Source organism: Peromyscus eremicus, chromosome 19, assembly GCF_949786415.1.
Source record: "Peromyscus eremicus chromosome 19, PerEre_H2_v1, whole genome shotgun sequence".
NCBI classification, from domain to species: domain Eukaryota; kingdom Metazoa; phylum Chordata; class Mammalia; order Rodentia; family Cricetidae; genus Peromyscus; species Peromyscus eremicus.
Window position 1 is genome coordinate 21,738,138 of NC_081435.1, and position 20,369 is coordinate 21,758,506.

Sequence of the window (20,369 nt, forward strand, 5' to 3'; positions counted from 1 at the left end):
TATGTTCATAGAGGAAATTGATGTATAATTCTCTTTCTTTGTTGGGTCTTTGTGTATTTTAAGTATCATAAAATTGTGGCTTTATAAAAATGATTAGGCAATGTTCCTTCTGTTTCTATTTTGTGGCATAATTTGAGGAATATTGGCATTAATTCTTCTTTGAAAGTCTGGTAGCATTCTGTGCTAAAATCATCTGATCCTGGGCTTTTGTCATGTTGGGAAACTTTTTAATTACTGCTCTGATTTCCCTAGGGCTTATAAGCTGTTTCAGTTGCTTCTCTGATCTTGATTTAACTTGGGTAGTCACATATAACAAGAAATTTATTCATTTTATTTAGTTTTTTTCAGTTTGGCAAAGATTTTAAAGTATGTTTTTATCATTCTCATTTCCTCAATGTCTGTTGTGATGTTTCCCCTTTCATCTCTAATTTTGTTAATTTGGACCTTCTCTCTGTATAATTTGTCTTGGAGTTCATCAATCTTAGTAATTTTCTCAAAGAATCGACTCTTCATTTTATTGATTCATTGTTTTCTATTTATTTCTATTTTATTGATTTCAGCCCTGTGTTTGATTATATCTTGCCATCGACTCCTTTGGGTGGGGTTTCTTCTTTTTGTTCTAGATCTTTCAGGTATGCTGGTCAGTTGTTAACATGAGATCTGTCCAATTTTTTTTTAATGTAGGCAGTGAGTGCTGGGAACTTGCCTCTTAGCACTGCCTTTACTGTGCCTCGTAGGTGTGAGGATGCTGTATTTTCATTTTTATTCAACTCTAAACAGTTTTTAATTTCTTTCTTAATTTCTATCTTGACCGATTTTTTATTCAGTACATTTCTCATGAGTTTGTAGGCTTTCCGTTGTTAATATCCAGCTTTAATCCATGGTAGTTAGATGGGATGCAGGGGAGTATTTCAGTTTTCCTGTTTGTTGAGACTTTGTATTGGTTTAATCCCATGTCTGAGCAGTATTCTCTGGTGGATAACTCACATTTCTGGAGGTCCCACCAAGATCCCTAGAGATAAGACCTCAAGAACCGGAGTCTCTTAAAGTAGGGAAGAGTGTGGTGGTCAAGGGAGTGCTGGGGGTGCACAACCTGAGATGTTTCAGGTCCTCAGGACTCCCTATGATCAATCACTGCCTAATGCTTCAGAAGGGTCTGCCACATCCACCCCAACAGTAAACACATAGAAAGTCACCTGGTCTGTCACCTCCAGAGGTAAGTTTGATTAAGGGGCCTTCTGTTTGGACACATAGGAGAGGTCGGGTGCTGCTGCTGCTCCAGTGTCTGGGATCCATGTCAGACATCACTGGATCCCTCTGTCTGTTTAAGTGTATGAATGTGTGGTGGCCACCCCTGGTTGTCTTTACTATGTCCCTGTGTGTCTTTCTATGTGTTTCTGTCATTTTTGTTTCCTGATAATGACCAGTGGCTTTCTCTGGTGTGAGATCCCCCTGGCTTAAGACTTGTGTCCTCTTGTTTGAGATCTGAATCTGTTTGGCTCTACAAGGTCACCCAGAGAAACCAAAACTAAACAAAAACACAACTAAAAAAACACCACAAAAAACCTCTGCCTGTTCCACTCCTGGAGTACTCGCTCATTTTGTCCCTTGACTCCCCTTCACGGTCCTGGGTCATTCTGGCTTGGTCTTGGTCCCTGTGTGTGTGTGTGGGGGCAGGCCTCTCATTGAGGACCCCCTGCCATCTAAGCAGAATGCACAGTGAGGGAGAAACAGTTCCCTGAGGTGTATATTTCTGGTGCTCCTCCGCCTGCTCTAAGTAGCCCCAGGGAATGGGGAAAAGAGGAAGTTCCACTTCCTTCTCTTCCATGATTTATGTCTCTTTTCAACCAATGATCTGTATAATTGGAAAACTCAAAACCTGCTATTTTCTGAAAAAAGTAGAGAAACCACCGCTGGGCTTGGATGATGGATCGCTGCTGGACAATGCAGCCTGGATAGAATGGATTTTCCCTTCTGTCCAGTACTAACCAAGTGTCTTAGTTAACTTTCTGTTGCCTGTGTAAGATGTAGAACTCTCAGCTACCTCCCTTGCGCCATGTCTGCCTGCACACTGCCATGTCCCCCTATGATGATAATGGACTGAATCTCTGAGCTGTAAGTCACCTAATTCGATGTTTTCTTTATAAGAGTTGCTGTGGTCATGGTGTCTCTTCACAGCAATAGAAACCTAACTAAGACACATGGTCTCAAAGTTTAGGTTAAAACCGCTAGCCAACATAGGTAGCCTCTGTTGTACAAAGTTGGGCTTTCTTAAGTGACATTCTTTCACCCAAGACCTGTAACTCTTCACTTTAGCCTCAGGCAGACTCTTCAGACAAGGGCAAAGGGCAAAAGGCAACCGAATTCTTCACCAAAATATCACAAGAATGATCTCTAGGCCACATATTAATATTCTTATCCTCTGAAACCTCTTGAGCCATGCCCCCACAGTTCAAATCACTCAGCACCACTGACTGTCTTTGTGCTTCTACTAGTATGGCCTATTAAGCAGTGCTTAAAGCATTCCACTGCTTTCCTAACCCAAACTCTCAAAGTCCGTATTATTCCAAACAATAACATGGTCCAACCTATCACAGCAATACCCCAGTCCCTGGTACCAACTTCTGTCTTAGTTACTAGGGTTTCTATTGCTGTGAAGAGACACCATGACTACTGTATCCCTTATAGGAAACCATTTAATTAGGTGACTTACAGTTTAGAGATTCATTATCATCATAGTGGGACATTGCAGTGGGAAGGTGGACATGGTACTGGAGAGGTAGCTGACAGTTCTACATCTTACATAGGCAATAGGAAGTGAACTGAGACACTGAGTGTGGCTTGAACATATACAAGACCTCAAAACCTCCATATGCCTCCATAGTGACATACTTCCTCCAATAAGACCATACCTACTCTAACGAGGCCACACCTCCTAATAGTGCCACTCCCTCTTTTCTTTCAAACCACCACACCATGAAAACACCCTGTAATATACCTGTCCAAATGATAGGACCTTGTAGCCACGGGATAGCCTACTATCCAAGAGCTGTGGTGGCTCCTGATATTCTAATGAAAAAAAAAGTTATTTCTGGGTCAAGATCTTATACTTACAGCACCCATGCCTTTGAGGCACTCCTCAGAGGAACACCAGAATGCTGGCTGTCCAATGCCTATGACCCAGTACCGGGCCTTACTTGTGACTCACCCTTGAGTCCAGTTTAAGAAACTCACCACCATCCATCCTGCTACCCTCTTGCCTGAATATGACTCATGGGTGCTCATTCATGGCTGTCATGAGAAGAAAGATGGAACCAGATAAGTGAGAAAGCTACAGTAGTTACTTGAAGGGAAACAATTTTGACCCAGAGAGCAGAATTGATCATTCTGACCCAGGCTCTCAGCCAGGGAAAAGGAAAGTGCACCACCATATACACAGACTGTAGTCATGCTTTTACTAGGGTGTATGTCCACGGTGTGATCTGTAAAGAAAGAGGGCTTCTCACCACTGGAAAGAAAGGACATTTAAAGCAAAGAGAAAATCCTGGCCCTCATAGAGGTTATTTGCTATCCTCCCTGTAATGGGTAGCCATTCCAGCTTTGATCTGGAAGTTCCAACCCCCATTGAGACTTTGGCAACTGTCACGCCTACAAGGCGGGGCCAAGGGAGGCACCTGGAGACCCGAGATCTGGATGGGGCAGCGCTCTCTGGTCCAGGACCCTGGACGGTGGAGGTGGGCCAAGCAGAGCTCCAGAGAACACCGCTGGACTGCGATACACCTTCCCCAGACCCCGTGACCTACCTATTCCTTCATTTATAAGTTACGCCATTAAATAAATCTCCTTTTAACTACGTGGAGTGGCCTTAATAATTTCACCAATACTCCCTGTTGAGGACATCAAAAAGATAACTCTCCTGAGTCAAGACCTGGCTGCCTGACAAATGGCCCTAATATCATAGGACCAGTGGGGTCTAGTGACACTCTGGTGACATATTCTGACCCAGTGCTGCCCAGGACTCCATGGTAAAGAAGAAATGCATGGTTGGTAGAGGACACCAGAGGGAAAGATCATTCTCCCAGGAACAATTTACAGGATTCTGGTAACTGACCTCCACCAGACTGGTTATCTGGGATTCACAAAACCTTCTAAGTCGCTCAGACCAAGGTATTTTATATCTAGACTGGATAGCCTAGCGTGGGATGTCTCAGCCAGATGCCAGATTTGTGCTCAGGTAATCTAAAACAGAGATCCCTTACCCAGGAACGGGTCTGAATGAAGGGCCAACACCCCGGTGGACTCTGGGAAACCAACTTCACCAAGATCTGGTCTGCCTGGGGAGGATAAAAGTACTTGCTAGTTTTTATAGATACCTTTTCCAGACAGATAGAAGTGTTTCCTACCAAGACTGAAACTGCTCAAGTAGTGACTTAAAGACTCCTCCAGGAACTGGTCCCCTGATTTGGCTTCCTCTAGTGGTCTGGCTTTCATAGCTCAAACCTCTCAATTACCCGCAAAAGCCTTAGGGAGAGATTGGAAACTTCATCGTGCATATAGATCTCAGAGTTCTGGACAGCTAGGTGTGAAGAATAAACAGGATGCTAAAGGAAACTCTAACAAAACTCTCATTAGAGTCCAGTGAAGGGTGGAAGGACTTCCTTCGTTTGCTTTGCTTCAGGCCCGATGCCCCCCACATAGGGAGGGATTTACCCACTATGAGATTATGTTTGAAATGCTCCCGACTGCTTTCCAGGCTAAGAGACCAGCAGTTGGCAGAACTTTCTAACCATTCCTTCCTCAAGTCACTACTTCACTCAAGTTCTCCACAAAGGCTAGTTGTTGGGCTATTTGAAAGACCCAGCTACCCACTGAGTCCACCAACAGTTTCACCATGTTCAAGTCCAGGGATACTATTTGGACCAAGCAGATAGCCAAGAGCGCACTGGAGCCAACTTGGAAAGAACCCTACACAATGATTCTCTGCATTCCAGAGGCAGTGGAGGTGTCTGGCATTACAATTCATCATACCCAAGTCAAGAAAGCAGAAGCCATGGATGCTGCCAAATGGACTGTCTCCCGGACTGTGGACCCAATAAATAAGATTTCCTCAGGTTCCTGTCACCTTCCACTTTCTACACCTCTACCTCCTCCTGAGTCTTATGCTTGGCATGAATATAGGGTTATGGTTCAACCCCCTCTACCGTCAGGTCTGGACCTGGAAACCGAGGAAGACAGACACAGGGAAGGTATTACTAGTGTGACTATAGACCAGCAACCCATATTCATCTTGACCTTTGTTCCTCAATGCCTACTTTAAATATCTGGTTGTATTAGACAAAAGAAAGATACAGGAGTTTCTCTTTTGAGATATAAATAACCATTCCCAGCCAGAAATCAGTCAGGATTTCTGGTTATGCTTGGTCCCCCACCCCCTGTACTATATAGAGATGGAAACTAACCAGATTGTCAGCCAATTGACTGACAAAACTCTTTGTGACTGGGGCCAGTCCAAATTAACATTAGAGGACTTACAAGGGGCTGGAACTTATCTAATATCCCAAACCTTTAACCTAGGCATTTCCCCCTCACTCTGATGCCTGTTATTCTGCTTTCTGGGTTAATTCATCTGGGTGACAGCAATGTTACCAAGCCCCTGAGACTACTTGGTAGGTATGTACTAATGGTTTAAATAAATATGATTGTGATTCTTCTGATGTTTTATATAATATGTACCTTGGACTAAAAACTGTAAGAAACTAAGCAGACAGGTTGATCAGGACCTAGAGGTTTTAAATGTTTCCATTTTTGAATTAAAACAACAGTTAGATTCCCTTACAGAAATGCTCATCAAAATCAGAGAGGCTTAGACTTCTCATGAGATAAGAGGGACTATGTATGGCTTTGAAAAAAAAACCCTATTGTTTCTTTGCTAACTGATCAGGAATGATTAGAGAAAATCTCACCATGGTTAGGGAAAACCTCAAAAAGAGAATGAGACAAAGACATAAATAAGATGATTGGTACCAGTCTCTGTTCTCTTGGTCCCCCTGGCTAACTACTCTGCTATCAGCATGGACTGGGCCTTTAATTCTCATTCTGATTGGCTTAACAGCAGGCCCCTGCATCTTAAACTATATGGTCAGTTATATGTCAATTCAGTAAAATTAATGGTCCTTAGGACCAACTATACCTCTACAGAGCAGGAGGAGTGCACGATTTGACACATTCACTAAGACCAATGGGAAATGTAACAGGGCCTCAGACCTTAGCGGGCCCTGAGGCCCAGGCACAACTGATTCCATGATGGAAGTACTGTTCAGGCCATGAAACTCAGCACGTAGACAACACCACCTGCCAAAGACAAAAATAAAGACCTAATCCATTAAAGTCCATAGTTCCAGGAAAGTCTTTAATTATACTAATCTTACCTTTTGGCTTCTGTAGTTCTGCTTCTGGCTAACTTTTCTTGTTAGCTGAAGTATGTCAACCCAGGATATGTTTTTTTTTTTTGTGTGTGTGTGGTTAAAAGCTTACCCTGAGAAAGGCTTGGGGCAACACTGGAATCCCGAATACCCCGTGTAGTCACCAGCTAGCTAATAGAGTTTCTATTGGCTTAAACCCATGTCTGAGCAATCTTCTCTGATGGATACCCCACCTCAGAGGGAACTGTCTACAGCTTCCAAGTTCTCATACTGTTTGAGTCTGTGACTTCACATGGACAGCTGCCTCAGCTTGAAATATTTCCTGGTACCATTCCTTTGCTTTTTTAGACACTGGTGAGTCACTGACTCCATGCTGTCTCCACGCTTCTCTTGACCTACCTTTCAGACTCACTGGAGTTGGTCCTCTTGGTTTGTGCAGTTCCTGGCACCTGTCCCTGCTCCAACTGTTACTCTGATAAGGCTGCTTTCATGTCCCAGGTTCTAACTCATTGAACTGTTCATTGTGGAATCATCTTAAGTGTTTTAAACAGATTCGGTCTTGATACACAGCAGTACACCCAGGCTTTCTAAGAAGCACATGGTCCCATTCACCTCACTTGCGAATCCTATCAAGCAAATCCCTACAAATTACCTCTGGGCTTCACAGTCCTACAGTCACATTTGAATGTAATCCACCCAATACTTCTCATTCATCAAAAGTAATTATACACTTTTTTGGAATATCCTAATGTTAAGCACTGAGAAACAGAAGTCATTTCATCCAACCAAAAGGCTGTAAACCTGTTTGCAGTGACAATTGGTTACAAGTATTTAAATGATAAGAAAAGTAGACTTTTTACTGCTGGTAAACTCCTGGCTCCTTCTGGGGATGGATTTGGTAACATGGCTGAGAGGAGAAGAGTTTTCAAAGGGTGGAGGTGTGTGTGCGGTGTGTGTTTATGTATGTGTGTGCATATATATGTGTTGTGTGTGTATTCATATGTGCATGTGGGTGCATCCCCAATGCTAAGCATATACTCAGAGGAGATGAAATCAGTGTGCCAAAGAGTCAACTCCCGTCTCATGTTCGTTGTATTACTGTTAACAATAGCCAGGAGAAAGGAATACCACTAATGTCATTAGTTTCTGACAACATATAAATGTGAAAAAATAATGTACACAATGGAATACTTATTTAGCAGTCAAAAAAAAGGAAATCCTGTCATTCCCAACACAGACAGAACTGGAGCTTATTATGTTGACTGAGAAAAGCCAGACACAGAAAGACACACACTAAACTGAGCAATGTAAGTCATAAACATGTTGACCTCACCCCTTATTCCTTTCTAAACCTCTCAGGTCACTGGCTGTGGTAGCACACACACGTCAGTAATCTTCAGCACTCTGGAGGTGGAGGCAGGAGGATTGTGAGTTTGCTTGATGACAGTTTGAGTTGCACAAGACCCTGTCAGAAGACAAAACAGAACTCTGGTAGAGTTTTTGTTTTTGTTTTTCCACTTCAACTCTCTGGGCAGATGTGCCCTGTTTTTCCCTTACCTACATCTATCAATAAATTATGTCACTTCATTACCAAATTGTAGTTATGGTAGAACACATTATTTGCTGTGACAGTTCCTCTCTTACATGGGAAACTTCTTGAAGAGTAAGTATCACATTTAACTGGGGCATCTGGCACTTACTACAGACTCTGTTTCTAGAAACAGTGTTTGGCATAAATGAGTTACTAAAAGAAATGCCAGCTTAACTGAATGTATACCATTTCCATAGCTCTCAGAAAGGCATATGAACAGAAGGAGTTTTAGAATAAAAAGTCATTAAACTACAAAGAACCAAGTGCCCAAGAACACACTGAGGACACTACAATGTCCTGTGCTCCTTGCGTGAGAGACCATGGGTTCCTCCCTCATAGTCGTTCAAGTTCTATTGTCTTACCAACTATACTTAGAGAGATTCATTTTCTCACCATATAGAAAGTCTGGGTGGAGAGAAGTCACTATGAACCAGACTAGCATGTAGGACACACTCTTACTATCCCCGCCAGTCATTTAAAACCATTTCACTCATCCTTTCCTCTCTTCAATCATCCTCTCCCTTCCCTTAGGAAGACTGCTATTATAATTTTCTGCCTCTGTCAGGAGGTTTTCATATTGTGTGTGTGACTAGGTGTGCATGTGTGTGTGCACACACATGTGTGGAGGCCGGAGATCAATGCAATGTCCTCCTTAGTCACGCTCCACTTATTTTTGAGACAGAGTCTCTCACTGAATCCAGAGTTCACCAATTTGGCTAGACTAGCTGGCCAGCAAACTCCAGACATCCTCCTGTATCTGCCCCAGATCTGGCTTTTGTATTTTTTTTTCTTTTTAAGATAGTCAAACATTTATTACACATGAGTCAAAAATAGCTACAAAATTAAGAAAAACTCTTAAGAAGATTACTGAAGCTTGATATTTGCATTTTTTATAGTTCATGGGTGTTCCAAGATGCCAGGGGACAGAGGATGAGTGTATACCTCTTCACTGTCAGATGAACTTATATGACAAGAAAAAACAAAAGAGGTTACTTGACTGAATTTCAGCCAGTAGATCCTATTGTCTTAATTTTTTTTCAAATTGTATCCCTGAAAACTATACTTACATTATTAATGCTTCACGTTCTAACTTTTCCAACTCCTTCTGGGATTTTGCACTCCCTCTAAAATTCATGACCCTTCTCTAATTATTGTTGTTACATATATATGTACATATTTATATATAAATGTAATCTACTGAATCCACTTAATGTTGCCTATAGGTACATATGTTTAGGACCCACCATTTGGGATTAGACAACCTATCAAGGGGCTTGTCTCTGGAGAAGTCTGATTTTCCCTCTCTTGCTAGTCATTAATTGCCTACAGCTCTTCACCTACAATCTACAGATGGGTCCTTGTGAGGTTTCCTAATTGTGATGTGTGTGTGTGTATAGGAGTATGTGCATGTTAGTGCAGGTACCCATGGAGAGCAGATGGGGATGTTGGATCACTTGGAACTGGAGTTATAGGCTGTTTGAGCAGTCTTGTGGGGTGTTAAGAATTGAACTTTGGCCCTCTGCAAAATTTCTCACCCTTAACCACTGAACCATTTCTTTAGTATAACAGGCTCCCAGACTTTAGCACAACTGATGTCATGTTGGAAGCACTATTCTGACCTTAAAACCCAGCATGGAGCCCCAACTTCTGCCAAAATAGGAAGAAACATCTAATCCATCAAAGACTGTGTCCATAGTTCCAGAGTCCAAGGAAGTCCTTAAATGGACTAACGTTGCCTTTTGGCTTCTGTAGTTCTGCTTCCTGTTAACTATTCTTTTGAACTGAAGTGTGTCAACCAGGGTGTGGTTTTTTTTTGTGCACAGAAGACAAAGAACTATGAGGATTAGGGCTGCATGATTTAGGCAAGTTTTTTGTGCAGCTGCCAGCCAGCAATGCAGACTTGCTATTTGGCTTTGAAGAGTGTCTGTGTGTTTTCTCTGGAAGACTCACCTCACAACACCAGCCCTGGTCTTTCTTTTTTTCCTAATTTTTGAAATGTTTAATTAATATTTCAATGATAATGTAGAAATGGAAATAGTAGTAGATAATGAGAAAAGTGGGACTAGAGTTTAAGATGTAAAGACTAAATATGCATATATATATATATATTTACTTTATAATATGCTTTACACCATATTTCCACATGTATATGGGTAGCTGTAAACATGAACACAGAGATTAGCCAGGAAGGCTAAAGATAATTTAATCATCCTTAAATTTATAATTGAAGAGCTGAAGAAGGGTCAATTAAAGTAATTAGAAGAGGCAGTCAAAGACACAGCAAACAATATAAGAGATTAGAGTTATATAAATTGAGAGAAGAAAATCTTTTTTTTTTGTCTTTATGACTTCCCCCCTTTCCTTGAAAATAGATTATTTTCTTACATAATATACCCTGATTATGGTTCTCCTCCTCTCTACTCCTCCCAGTTCCTTCTCTCACCTCCTCTCTCATCCAGATCCACTCCATTTCTATTTTTCATTAGAAAAAAAGGGCTTCTAAGGGATGATAATAAAATATAACAAAATAAAATATAGTAAGATAAAACCTAAACTATCACATCAGTGTTGGACAAGACAACAAACAGAAGGAAAAGAGCCCAAGAGAAGGCACAAGAATCAGAGACCCACTTGTTCACACACTCAGGGATGCCATAAAAGCCAGGTACAGACCCGTGTAGGCCCTGTGCACGCCACCTCAGTCTCTGAGAATTCTTATGAGCTTTGATCACGTTGATTTAGAGGGCCTTGTTTTCTTGGTGTCCTCCATCCTTTCTGGCTCTTACTTTCTGCCTCCTCTTCTATGGGGTTCCCTGAGCCCTGAGAGGAGTGTCTGATGGAGACATCCCATTTAGCCTGAGTGTTCTCTCATTCTCTGTATAGTTTCTGGCTGTGGGTCCTCTGTGTTTGTTCCCATCTGCTGCAGGAAGAAGCTTCTCTGATAATGGATGATTGAGGCACCAATCTATGAGTATAGCAGAATGTCATTAGGGTATTAGATGTCATTTTATTGCTATGTTTTCTTGGATTTTCTGGGGGCAGGTCTATCTAGTCTCTGGTTGGTTTCTTATCTTTTAATTCTCATTATTGTAGAATCACTGCAGGTACCATAGTCTCTTTCTGTTGGCTCTGTTCCCAGCCTTGTTCTGTCTCTGATATAGACGCTGATCAGACACGGTGTCTAATGAATGGGCATGCTGAGCAGAAGGTGGAGTGGAGTTTTTCAGTTCCTCCCCAGGGAAAATCATCTACTGTTTTCTTGGTGTTCAAATCTACTCTGAAAATGTTGCAACCACTGAACACACATTCAACTAAAGACTCCCTCAGGCAAGTGATCATATCATACCCATCTTTGACTCTCTGTTAGCAAAATACTTTATCTAATAAATATTTATGAGTGAATGACTACACATTCATGTAGTTGGTTATTTTTTCTACTCTTTTGCTCTTTGGTCTTTTGTGGGGCCTGCCACCCAGCTCCCAAATAAATCATACACAGAGGCTTGTTTTTTTATTGTAAATGCCTGGCCTTAGCTTGGTTTGTTTCTTGCCAGCTTTTCTTAACTTTAAATTATCCCATCGTGCCGAGGACAATTTTAAGAGCCATGCCATATTGCCTGCCTGAGTTAAGTTTCTCTTGTCCAGAATTGAACCACTAACCAGAAACTTTTGACATGCCTGAACAAGTCCTGAGTTATTAGAAAATAACTTAACATTTCCTTATCTTTCTGCTACAGTGACCATTAGTAACAATGTTTTGTGGTTAGGTTGCTTGGTTGGGTTGCTTGGCAACTCAACAGTCCCCTGATCTTTTCCCAAAGAAAGTTTCCTGGTCTGCTTACTATAAAACCCACCTGAGAAAAATAAAATTTTGCAGCTTGATCAGAATACTGTCTTGCTGTCATTTCTTTGTGTCTCTTGTCCCTTCATTCGCCATTCCCCCTTCTAGGGTCTCTGCTGAAGATCCCGCTGGCTGGGACACCATCTACCTTTTGCCTCTGGGCTTTTTCAATTTCTTGCTTATGTATATCTTACTTTCACTCTTACTCCTTGGCTGGTTATGTAGCTGGGTGGCTGGCCCCTAGTGTCCTCCTTCTTCTCTCCATCCTTGCTCTCCTGTCCCCTCCCAGTTTTCTCCTTCTATTTATTCTCTCTGCCTGCCAGCCCTGCCTGTCCTTTCTCCGGCCTCGCTATTGGCCTTTCAGCTCTTTATTAGACCATCAAGTGTTTTAGACAGGCAAGTAACACAGCTTTGCAGAGTTAAACAAATGCAACATAAAGGGATGCAACACATCTTTGCATCATTAAAACAAAAGTTCCACAGCATAAACAAATGTAACACATCTTAAATTAATATTCCACAACACATTCATCCATTGGTATTCATAAAGGATTAATTCTGAGATTCCTAGGGCACCAAATATCTGTGTGCTCACCCTTGTCATGTAAAATGGATGTGACATTTGCATATAGCTTAAGCATACCCTCCCACATCCTTTAAGTTGCCTCTAGGTTATGTCATCCACTAGTATACAAATGTTGTGTATGCTGGCTAGTTTTTAACTGTCAACTTGCTACCACCTAGAATCACCTGGGAAGAGTTGTAATGAATTATTTAGATTAGGCTTCCTATGGTCATGTCTGTGGGGAATTATCTTGATTGTTAATTGAGGTAGAAAGACCTTCTCTAAATGTGGGAGGCACCATTACCTGGGCTGAGAACAATCAAACATGGATTTGTTACACTCTGCTCCTGACAGTGGATGTCATGTAACTAGCTGTTTTCCTTAGTGATGGACTGTAATCTGTAATTGTAAACTAAATAAACTCTTTCCTTCCCTAAGTTGATTTTGGTCAGGGTGTCTTATCACAGCAAGAGAAATGAGACTAGGAATCTGGGTATAAATCTGGTATTTACCCCAGAGAGGGCACCAAAGCCAAGGAAAGACTTGATCCAGGACCATTTGATGAACCAATGAGTTTATTGGGATTACTAAAAGAAACATAAGTGACTCTCTGGTAGCTACACACCATGAAGTCCCACCCCCAGAATATCAGACTCGTGGTCATCTATAGACTGAAGAGTCCCACCTTACTCAACTATTTAGCTTTTATGTAATCTGGAGGAGAAGAGAAGCCTTCAGAAGGTCATATGAAGGTCATGAACCTTCAGAACCTCATCTTCTGAACAGTCATCATCTTGCAAATGCATACGCTATCATGGCTGCTCTGCTTCAGCACAGTCCCTAAACTTGGTTGACCCTCCATATGCAAAGTTAGTCAAAGGAATCTGGACTGAATGAACCTGGAAATTAATGCCACTGAACAGGAAGACAATATCATTCTACTTGGTAGCAACATTTGACAACCTGGCTCAGTTATAGTTCATGAGGTTGTAGCAAAAATGGGATAAACCTTCAACATATTGCTTGGGTAGCACTGTGGAGTCTCACCAATGAAAACTGGATCCAAAATGGTAAGAATTCCTTTCCCAATTTTATTACTCTTTAAAAAAATTATTGGTATACTTGAGTGAGCAATGCCTTCACCCTGTCCTTCATGATGAACTTCAGTGGCTGTGCGCTCTCTACAAGTGCAGATACATTAAGCTGCTCTCTTCATCACCCAGAAACACTGCTTCTGTTGTACTAACTAACTATGGGACTTACTCTGCTCCTTGGACATTCTATGTTGGAATACATGCTAGACATCCCATGTGATGCTTCTCCTCCACTGTCAAAAGCCTTATTTTCAGACTGGCTTAACCATTCCTCTTAAGGTTTATTTCATACTCTACTTTTTAATGTAGTAATTTTACCTTTTCTTTGAGAATTTCATATATGTATAGAGTATATTTTGATCATATTAAACCCCCAGTTCTCTCTCCAACTCCTCCCAGACACCCTCTCAACATCTTCTTCCCAACCTCATTTCTCTCTCTCTCTCTCTCTCTCTCTCTCTCTCTCTCTCTCTCACACACACACACACACACACACACACACACACACACGTCTAATTAGTGTTTCCCCTATTTACATAGATTTAGGGCCATCCACCAGAGCACAGACAACCTACCACAGATCACACCCCTAAAGAAAACTGGCTCTCCCTCCCTCAGCAGTCATCAACCTCGAATAGCTTTTCAACTGGGATGGGGGCTCAGGAGCCCCTCCCCCATCCTTGCTAGAATGTTGGTTGGCTTGATTTTGTGCAGCTCTTGTGCAGGCAACCGCAACTGCTGTGAGGTCACAAATACAGTGGTCCTGTCATATCCAGATGACATTGTTTTGCCTTGGCCCTTGCCAACCTCTGCTCTTACAATTTTTGCAATCTTTCCACTCAGTCTTCTAAGATGGTCCCTGAACCTTGGAAGGAGGGATGTGATATAGATGTCCCATTTCTTGTTGGTCCCTGTTTCCAGACACTTATTCTCTGTGCTTGGACCAGTTGTGAGTCTCAGTGTTAACCACCATCCACTACACAAGGACGCTTCTGTCTAATAAATAGCTGTCCTCAGTGTACTGCTATTTTGAGTATAGGCACCTCATGCTTTTTACAATTTTTAAGTCACATGTCCAGTTACTGTTGGTATGAGCTGTTCCCTACTCTCTGACAGGCTACAATGATCAACTTGCACACTGATCCCTGATATACACTTATAAGAAATACTTTGTGGCTGGAATCTTACACAGTTCTGCCTGTCTACTCATTGATTTTGTAGGTACAGTCTGATGACTTTGTGACCATTTGTATTTGATATTGTGTGAGCTGAAGAGGAATGCCCTGTACAATGCTAGCCTTGACATCAAATGTGATTATTAGACAGCCTGTGAAGAAGATGCTGTGATACATTTCTTACAAATGGGCCATCGAGGCTGGGAGAATCAGGGTGCTTTCTCCAGGTAGGTTTGTTGCTTTGCATTCCTCCTTGTTTTCTGCCCCTTTTTGCTCTGTGGTACACCTTGGGAGACTAGATGGCTGGACTCCTACACCAACCAACCAGTTTTTAGTTATCTTAGTCAGTGGAGACACTGGAAGGCGGAGACTAGAAGCTAGGCAGGGATCTGAGGTACTTATTCAAACTCCCTTTTTACTCTTGGAGTGATTTCTGGTGTGACAGCATCTCTCCATGACATTAGTGACTGTCCATCAGCCCTACAAACAATAGATCCTGGCTATGACAATCATTTCTGTGATCCTTATGTTACAGGCAAGGTAATGATTTTCACATGTTGATCATCTCTGGATCCTTTCATGCTGCAAAGTCCCTTCACCCTAGTCCACTTTCTACATGCTATACTGTATTGATGCGAGGCAGCAGAAATGGAATGTATTTGCTTCTGGGACCTTGACTGATGTATAATGGGGTGGTACAGGGAATTGGGCATACTCTATTTCCTGACTATGTACTCTTCAAATCTTTCTTCTTATGGGAAGTAACTTCGGGAGTAGTGAGGCCAAGGCAAGGCTACTGGAGGCAGTCTGATGTACTCTGTCTCCTGTGTGTCTGTGCTAGTGTGTGTGTGTGTGTGTGTGTGTGTGTGTGTGTGTGTGTGTGTGTGCATGTCAAGTCCAGAAGTAAACCTCAGGTGTTATTCTCAGGAACTATTCACCTTGCTCTGGGAGACAGTCTCTCATGGACCTGGAAATTTCCAAGAAGGCTAGGTTGGCTGGCCAGTGAGCCCCAGGGACACAGCTGCTTCCATCTTCCTAATGCTGTTATTACCAGCTCACACTACATGCTGAGCTTTGGGAGTTGAATTCTGCGAGTTGAACTCAGGTTTTTATTCTTGCAACGTGAGTACTTTACCAACTGAGCTATTGCCCCAGCACTTGACATAGTCTCTCCTTCTAGTTTTAAATTGAAAGTATTTTTTTTCATACAATAAATTCTGATTATGGTTTCCCCTCCTCCAGCCCCTCTCAGATCCTCCCCACCTTCCCACCGACCCAAACCCACACCAAATGCACCTTTATTGCATTCTCTCATTAGAAAGCAAGCAGGACTCTTAAAAATTAATAGAATATGATAAACTAAAAACAAACAAACCTGACTAGGGACAAACAAATGAAGAGGGAAAAGAAGAGCCAAAGGAAAAGCACAGGAAACTCACATAGACACGGAGACATGTTCTCTTAACCACTGTGAGCCTAACGTCATGTCATCAGATCAGACAAATCACTCCCTAATCAGGACTGTCTGAGAACCTGCCTGGCAGGGATGTGCAAGGATAGTACCAGTGCAAAAGGAGAAGGAAACACCTGATTGTTAAACAGTGTTGGCACACATCCTACTTTATTAGACTTCAGTGCCAGTAGCCAGCCCTGAAATCATACATGCAAGTAACATTATGTGGACTGGGCAGGATTTATCTGTATATTTAGGAAAACATAATATTTATGTAGCAACAAGTAAAGGAAAAGAAGCCATGAATTTGAGAGAGAAAGAGAGAGGATCGGGTACATGGCAGGGCTTGGAGAAAGGAAAGGGAAAAAATGCAATGCAGTTGAACTTAGAAAAGCAAGTAAAGTTATTCAAAAATAAATAAAATACCAATTCTGAAAAAGAAATTCTTTTTCATTTTAGGCCCCATGAGATGGCTCAACCCCCCAGGACCCACACAGTGGAAGTTGTCCTCTGACCTCCACAGGGGAGTCATGGCACTCACCCCTCCCTCCAAAAAAAAGTGTAATATTTTAAAATTTCAGAGCATAGTTTTCCTTTGCCTCAGGAGTATTTCCCTCTTTTCTTTGGGCATTCTAACCACTTATTTGGCTTGCAAAACAAACAAAACAAAATAAAAATCCAAAACAAAACAAACAAACAACAACAAAAACCTCTCAGGTCACAGACCTCCTGATTCCACTTTTTCTCTATCAACTAAATGCACCAGCATTTTGCTCCAGTGCGGAGGGTTGGACCACAGAGGGAGCAGGATTGTCAATGCTGTTTCCACGGCAGCTCTCTCTTCCTTAGGTTCTTCGGCATCCAATTCCTTTTCATCTCCATTTCTTTCCTACATCACATATGAAAGTATTGCTGTACTCAAAGATCCCATGGGGCTACATTTCTTTTGGGTAAATGTCTTCCTTTTTCCAATACTGAGGGGGCATATAGTGCTTCTTGTCCTTGTTGCGTACCCTTGGCTGTCACCTCATGTCACTTCTGGCTGAAATATAAAAGTCATATGATACAGCACACACTGGAAGTGCACAAATGTTGAGTGTGTGTGTGTGTGTGTGTGTGTGTGTAAATGTGGAGGTCAGAGGCTGACATCAGATGTTTTCCTCTATCACTTTCTAACTTATTTTGTGAGACAAGATCTCTGAACCCGCGACTCACTAATTCAGCTGGACTAGCTGGCCACCAGACCCAGGGATCCTCCAGTCTGTCTCCTTTGTACCAGGGTTATGGGTCCTTGCAGCTGTCCCTGGTTTTTCGTATGGGTTCGTGGATCAAAGTCAGGTCTGCATGCTTGCAGGGCAAGCACTTTTCTGGCTGAGCCATCTTCCCATCCCAGCCTGATGAGGCTCAGTATATGTAAATAAATAAGATGTAGATACCATTTCTTTCTTTCTTTTTTCTTTATTAAGAAAATTTTTATTCATTTTACATACCAACCACAGATTCCCCCTCTCATTCCTCCTCCCACTCCCAGCCTTCCCCAACAACCCACATCCTATCCCCTCCTCCAAAAAGGTAAGGCCTCCCATGAGGAGTCAGCAATGTCTGGTACATTCAGTTGAGGCAGGTCCAAGCCCCTCCCCCTGCATCAAGGCTGAGCAAGGCATCCCACCATAGGTAATGGGCTCCAAAAAGTCAACTCATGCACCAAGGCTAGATCCTGATCCCACTGCCAGGGACCCTTTAATCAGACCAAGCTACACAACTGTCTTGCTTATGCAGAGGGCCTAGCCCAGTCCCATGCAGGCTCCACAGCTGTTGGTCTAAAGTTCGTGAGTTCCCATGAGCTCAGTTCAGTTGTCTCTGTAAGTTTCCCCATCATGATCTTGATGTCCCTTGCTCATGCAATCCCTCTTTCCTCTCTTCAATTGGACTCCTGGAGCTCGGCCTGGTGCTTGGCTGTGGATCTCTGCATCTGCTTCCATCAGTTACTGGATGGAGACTCTATGATGACAGTTAGGGCATTCACCAATCTGATTACCAATTCAGGCACCCTCTCCACTGTTGCTAGTAGTCTAAGCTGGGGTTATCCTTGTGGATTCCTGGGAACTTCCCTAGCACCCAGTTTCTCCCTATTCCCATGATGTCCCCCTCTATCAAGATAGTGGATACCATTTCTTGACTGCAATAGCACCACTGTGTTGATTTTTCTTTCTTTCCTTTCCTTTTCTTTTTTTCTTTTCTCTTTTGAACTGGGGCCTCACATTTGCCAGTCAAGTGCTCTTCCACTGAGCTACATTCCCCAACCTCCTTTTTACTTTTTGTTTTGAGACTGTGTTCATAAGTTAACCAGCCTGGCCTTGAACTTGCTCTCAGTTCAGGCAGAGCTTGAGTTCTCCATGCTCCTGCCTCAACCTCGAAGGTATCTGGTACTGTAGCCCATGCCACCAGGCTGTACAGCAACACAATCCCTCCCAGGATTGCTCTCCTCCACTGTTGTGTTCTTCTGGGTCTTCTGCCTTGCCACATGAACATTAAGATCATCCATTTGTTAATATCCAGTTACAAGGTTACAGGATTCTGATTTTGAATAAATTGATTTTATACATCAAATTGGGTAGAATTAGCATATTAATGTTAAGACTTATATCTATGAACATGAAATACTTGTAATTTTATCTTTTTCCTTTTTCTCCTTTTCATGTATTTGTGCATAGGCAGTATGTGCATGTATGTGTGTGTTCACATGCATGTAGATATATAAGTGTGGGGGGAGCACACATGTGTACACACATGTAGAGACCTGAGGCTGATATCAAGAATCTTCCTCCACTGCTCTTCCACATTAACCTTTGAGAAAGGTCTCTTAATCAAACCCAGAGCTCACTGATATGGACTACTTGTTACAGATCTCTGTCTGCACTTCTAGAGGCTAGAATGACACTTGGGCTGCCATGAACAACTGGTATTTACTCAGGCTCTGGGGATCCAAATTCAGGTCTTCACATTTGCACAGTGAGTGTGGTGGTTTGAGTAGGAATGAGCTCCAAAGACTCACGTATTTGAATGCTTGGCCCATAGGGAATGGCACCATTAGGAGGTGTGGCCTTGTTTAATTAGGTGTGGCCTTGTTGGAGGAAGTGTGTCACTGTGGAGGATTGCTTTGAGGTGTCATATGCTCAAGCTACACCCACTGTGGCACACAGTCTCCTTCTGCTGCTTGCAGATCAAGACATAGAACTCTCAGCTTCTTCTCTAGCACCGTGTCTGCCAAATGCCTCCAGGTCCCGCCATGATGATAATGGACTAAACCTCTGAAACTGTAAGCCACCACAATTAAATACCTTTCTTTATAAGAGTTGCCATGGTCGTAGTGTCTCCTTACAGCAATAGAAACCCTAACTAAGACAGTGAATGATTTAACCACTGAGCAATCTCCCCAAACTCTGTATATTTTTATTTCATCAGAATTTGTAGTTTTCTTAAGTATATGTTGTCAGATTTGTACCTAAGTGTTCCTTTCTGGATTCTTATATAAAAGGCATTTTCATATTTTAAAATCAATTGGTTACTGCTTTCCCATGTGTTATCATTTATTCCCACACAGCCAGCCCTCTGTACCAGTTGAAGATTGATTCAACCACCACATTATGGAAGTATTTGAATAACTGTGTCCATGGAAAGCATCCAACCTTTTCCTTGTCCTTATTCACAAAACAATATGGTATAACAATGTTTTGAACTACATTGCACCAGGTGTTACAAAAAATCTAAAGTTGAGTTATGTATAAAGAAGGATGTGTGTAGGCTACACAAAATCCCATGGCATTTTACATAAGGGATGTAACATGCATAAGTTTGGAATCTGTGTGGTTCTACTGTCAATTCTTGGTGTTTAGTGAGGGACACCTATATTACCTGTTTCCTGTAGTCTTGCCTTGTTGCTCATGAATTCCAGGTGTTTTTCTCTTTGTCAGTCCTTTGAGATTTTTCTGCGTAGAAAATTATGCCACCTGGAAACTAAGATCATCTCATTTCTCCCTTCCTAGCACACATCTTTTGCTCTGTCTTATTGCATTGGCTAGGATAGCCACACACTGTTGTGTGGGGATGGTAAGAGGGGATATTCTTGCCTTTGTTTCAATCTTGTAATGTAGAAAGAATCTGATTTTTCCCTGTTAAGGTTACCCTTTGCTTTGGGGAGCTTTTAGTTTTACAGATGTTCTTTGTC

General features: G+C 42.2%; 1 protein-coding gene across 1 annotated transcript in view; it reads left to right on the top strand.

The window, feature by feature from the left end:
- Positions 1-4,891: 4,891 nt before the first annotated feature.
- The window catches only part of Tslp (thymic stromal lymphopoietin), a 201,857-nt gene continuing 186,379 nt past the window's right edge, over positions 4,892-20,369 (top strand). Inside the window, exon 1 of the mRNA XM_059246711.1 lies at positions 4,892-5,246. Within this exon, the coding sequence (XP_059102694.1) occupies positions 4,892-5,246 (355 nt within the window). The remainder of the gene's footprint in view (positions 5,247-20,369) is intronic.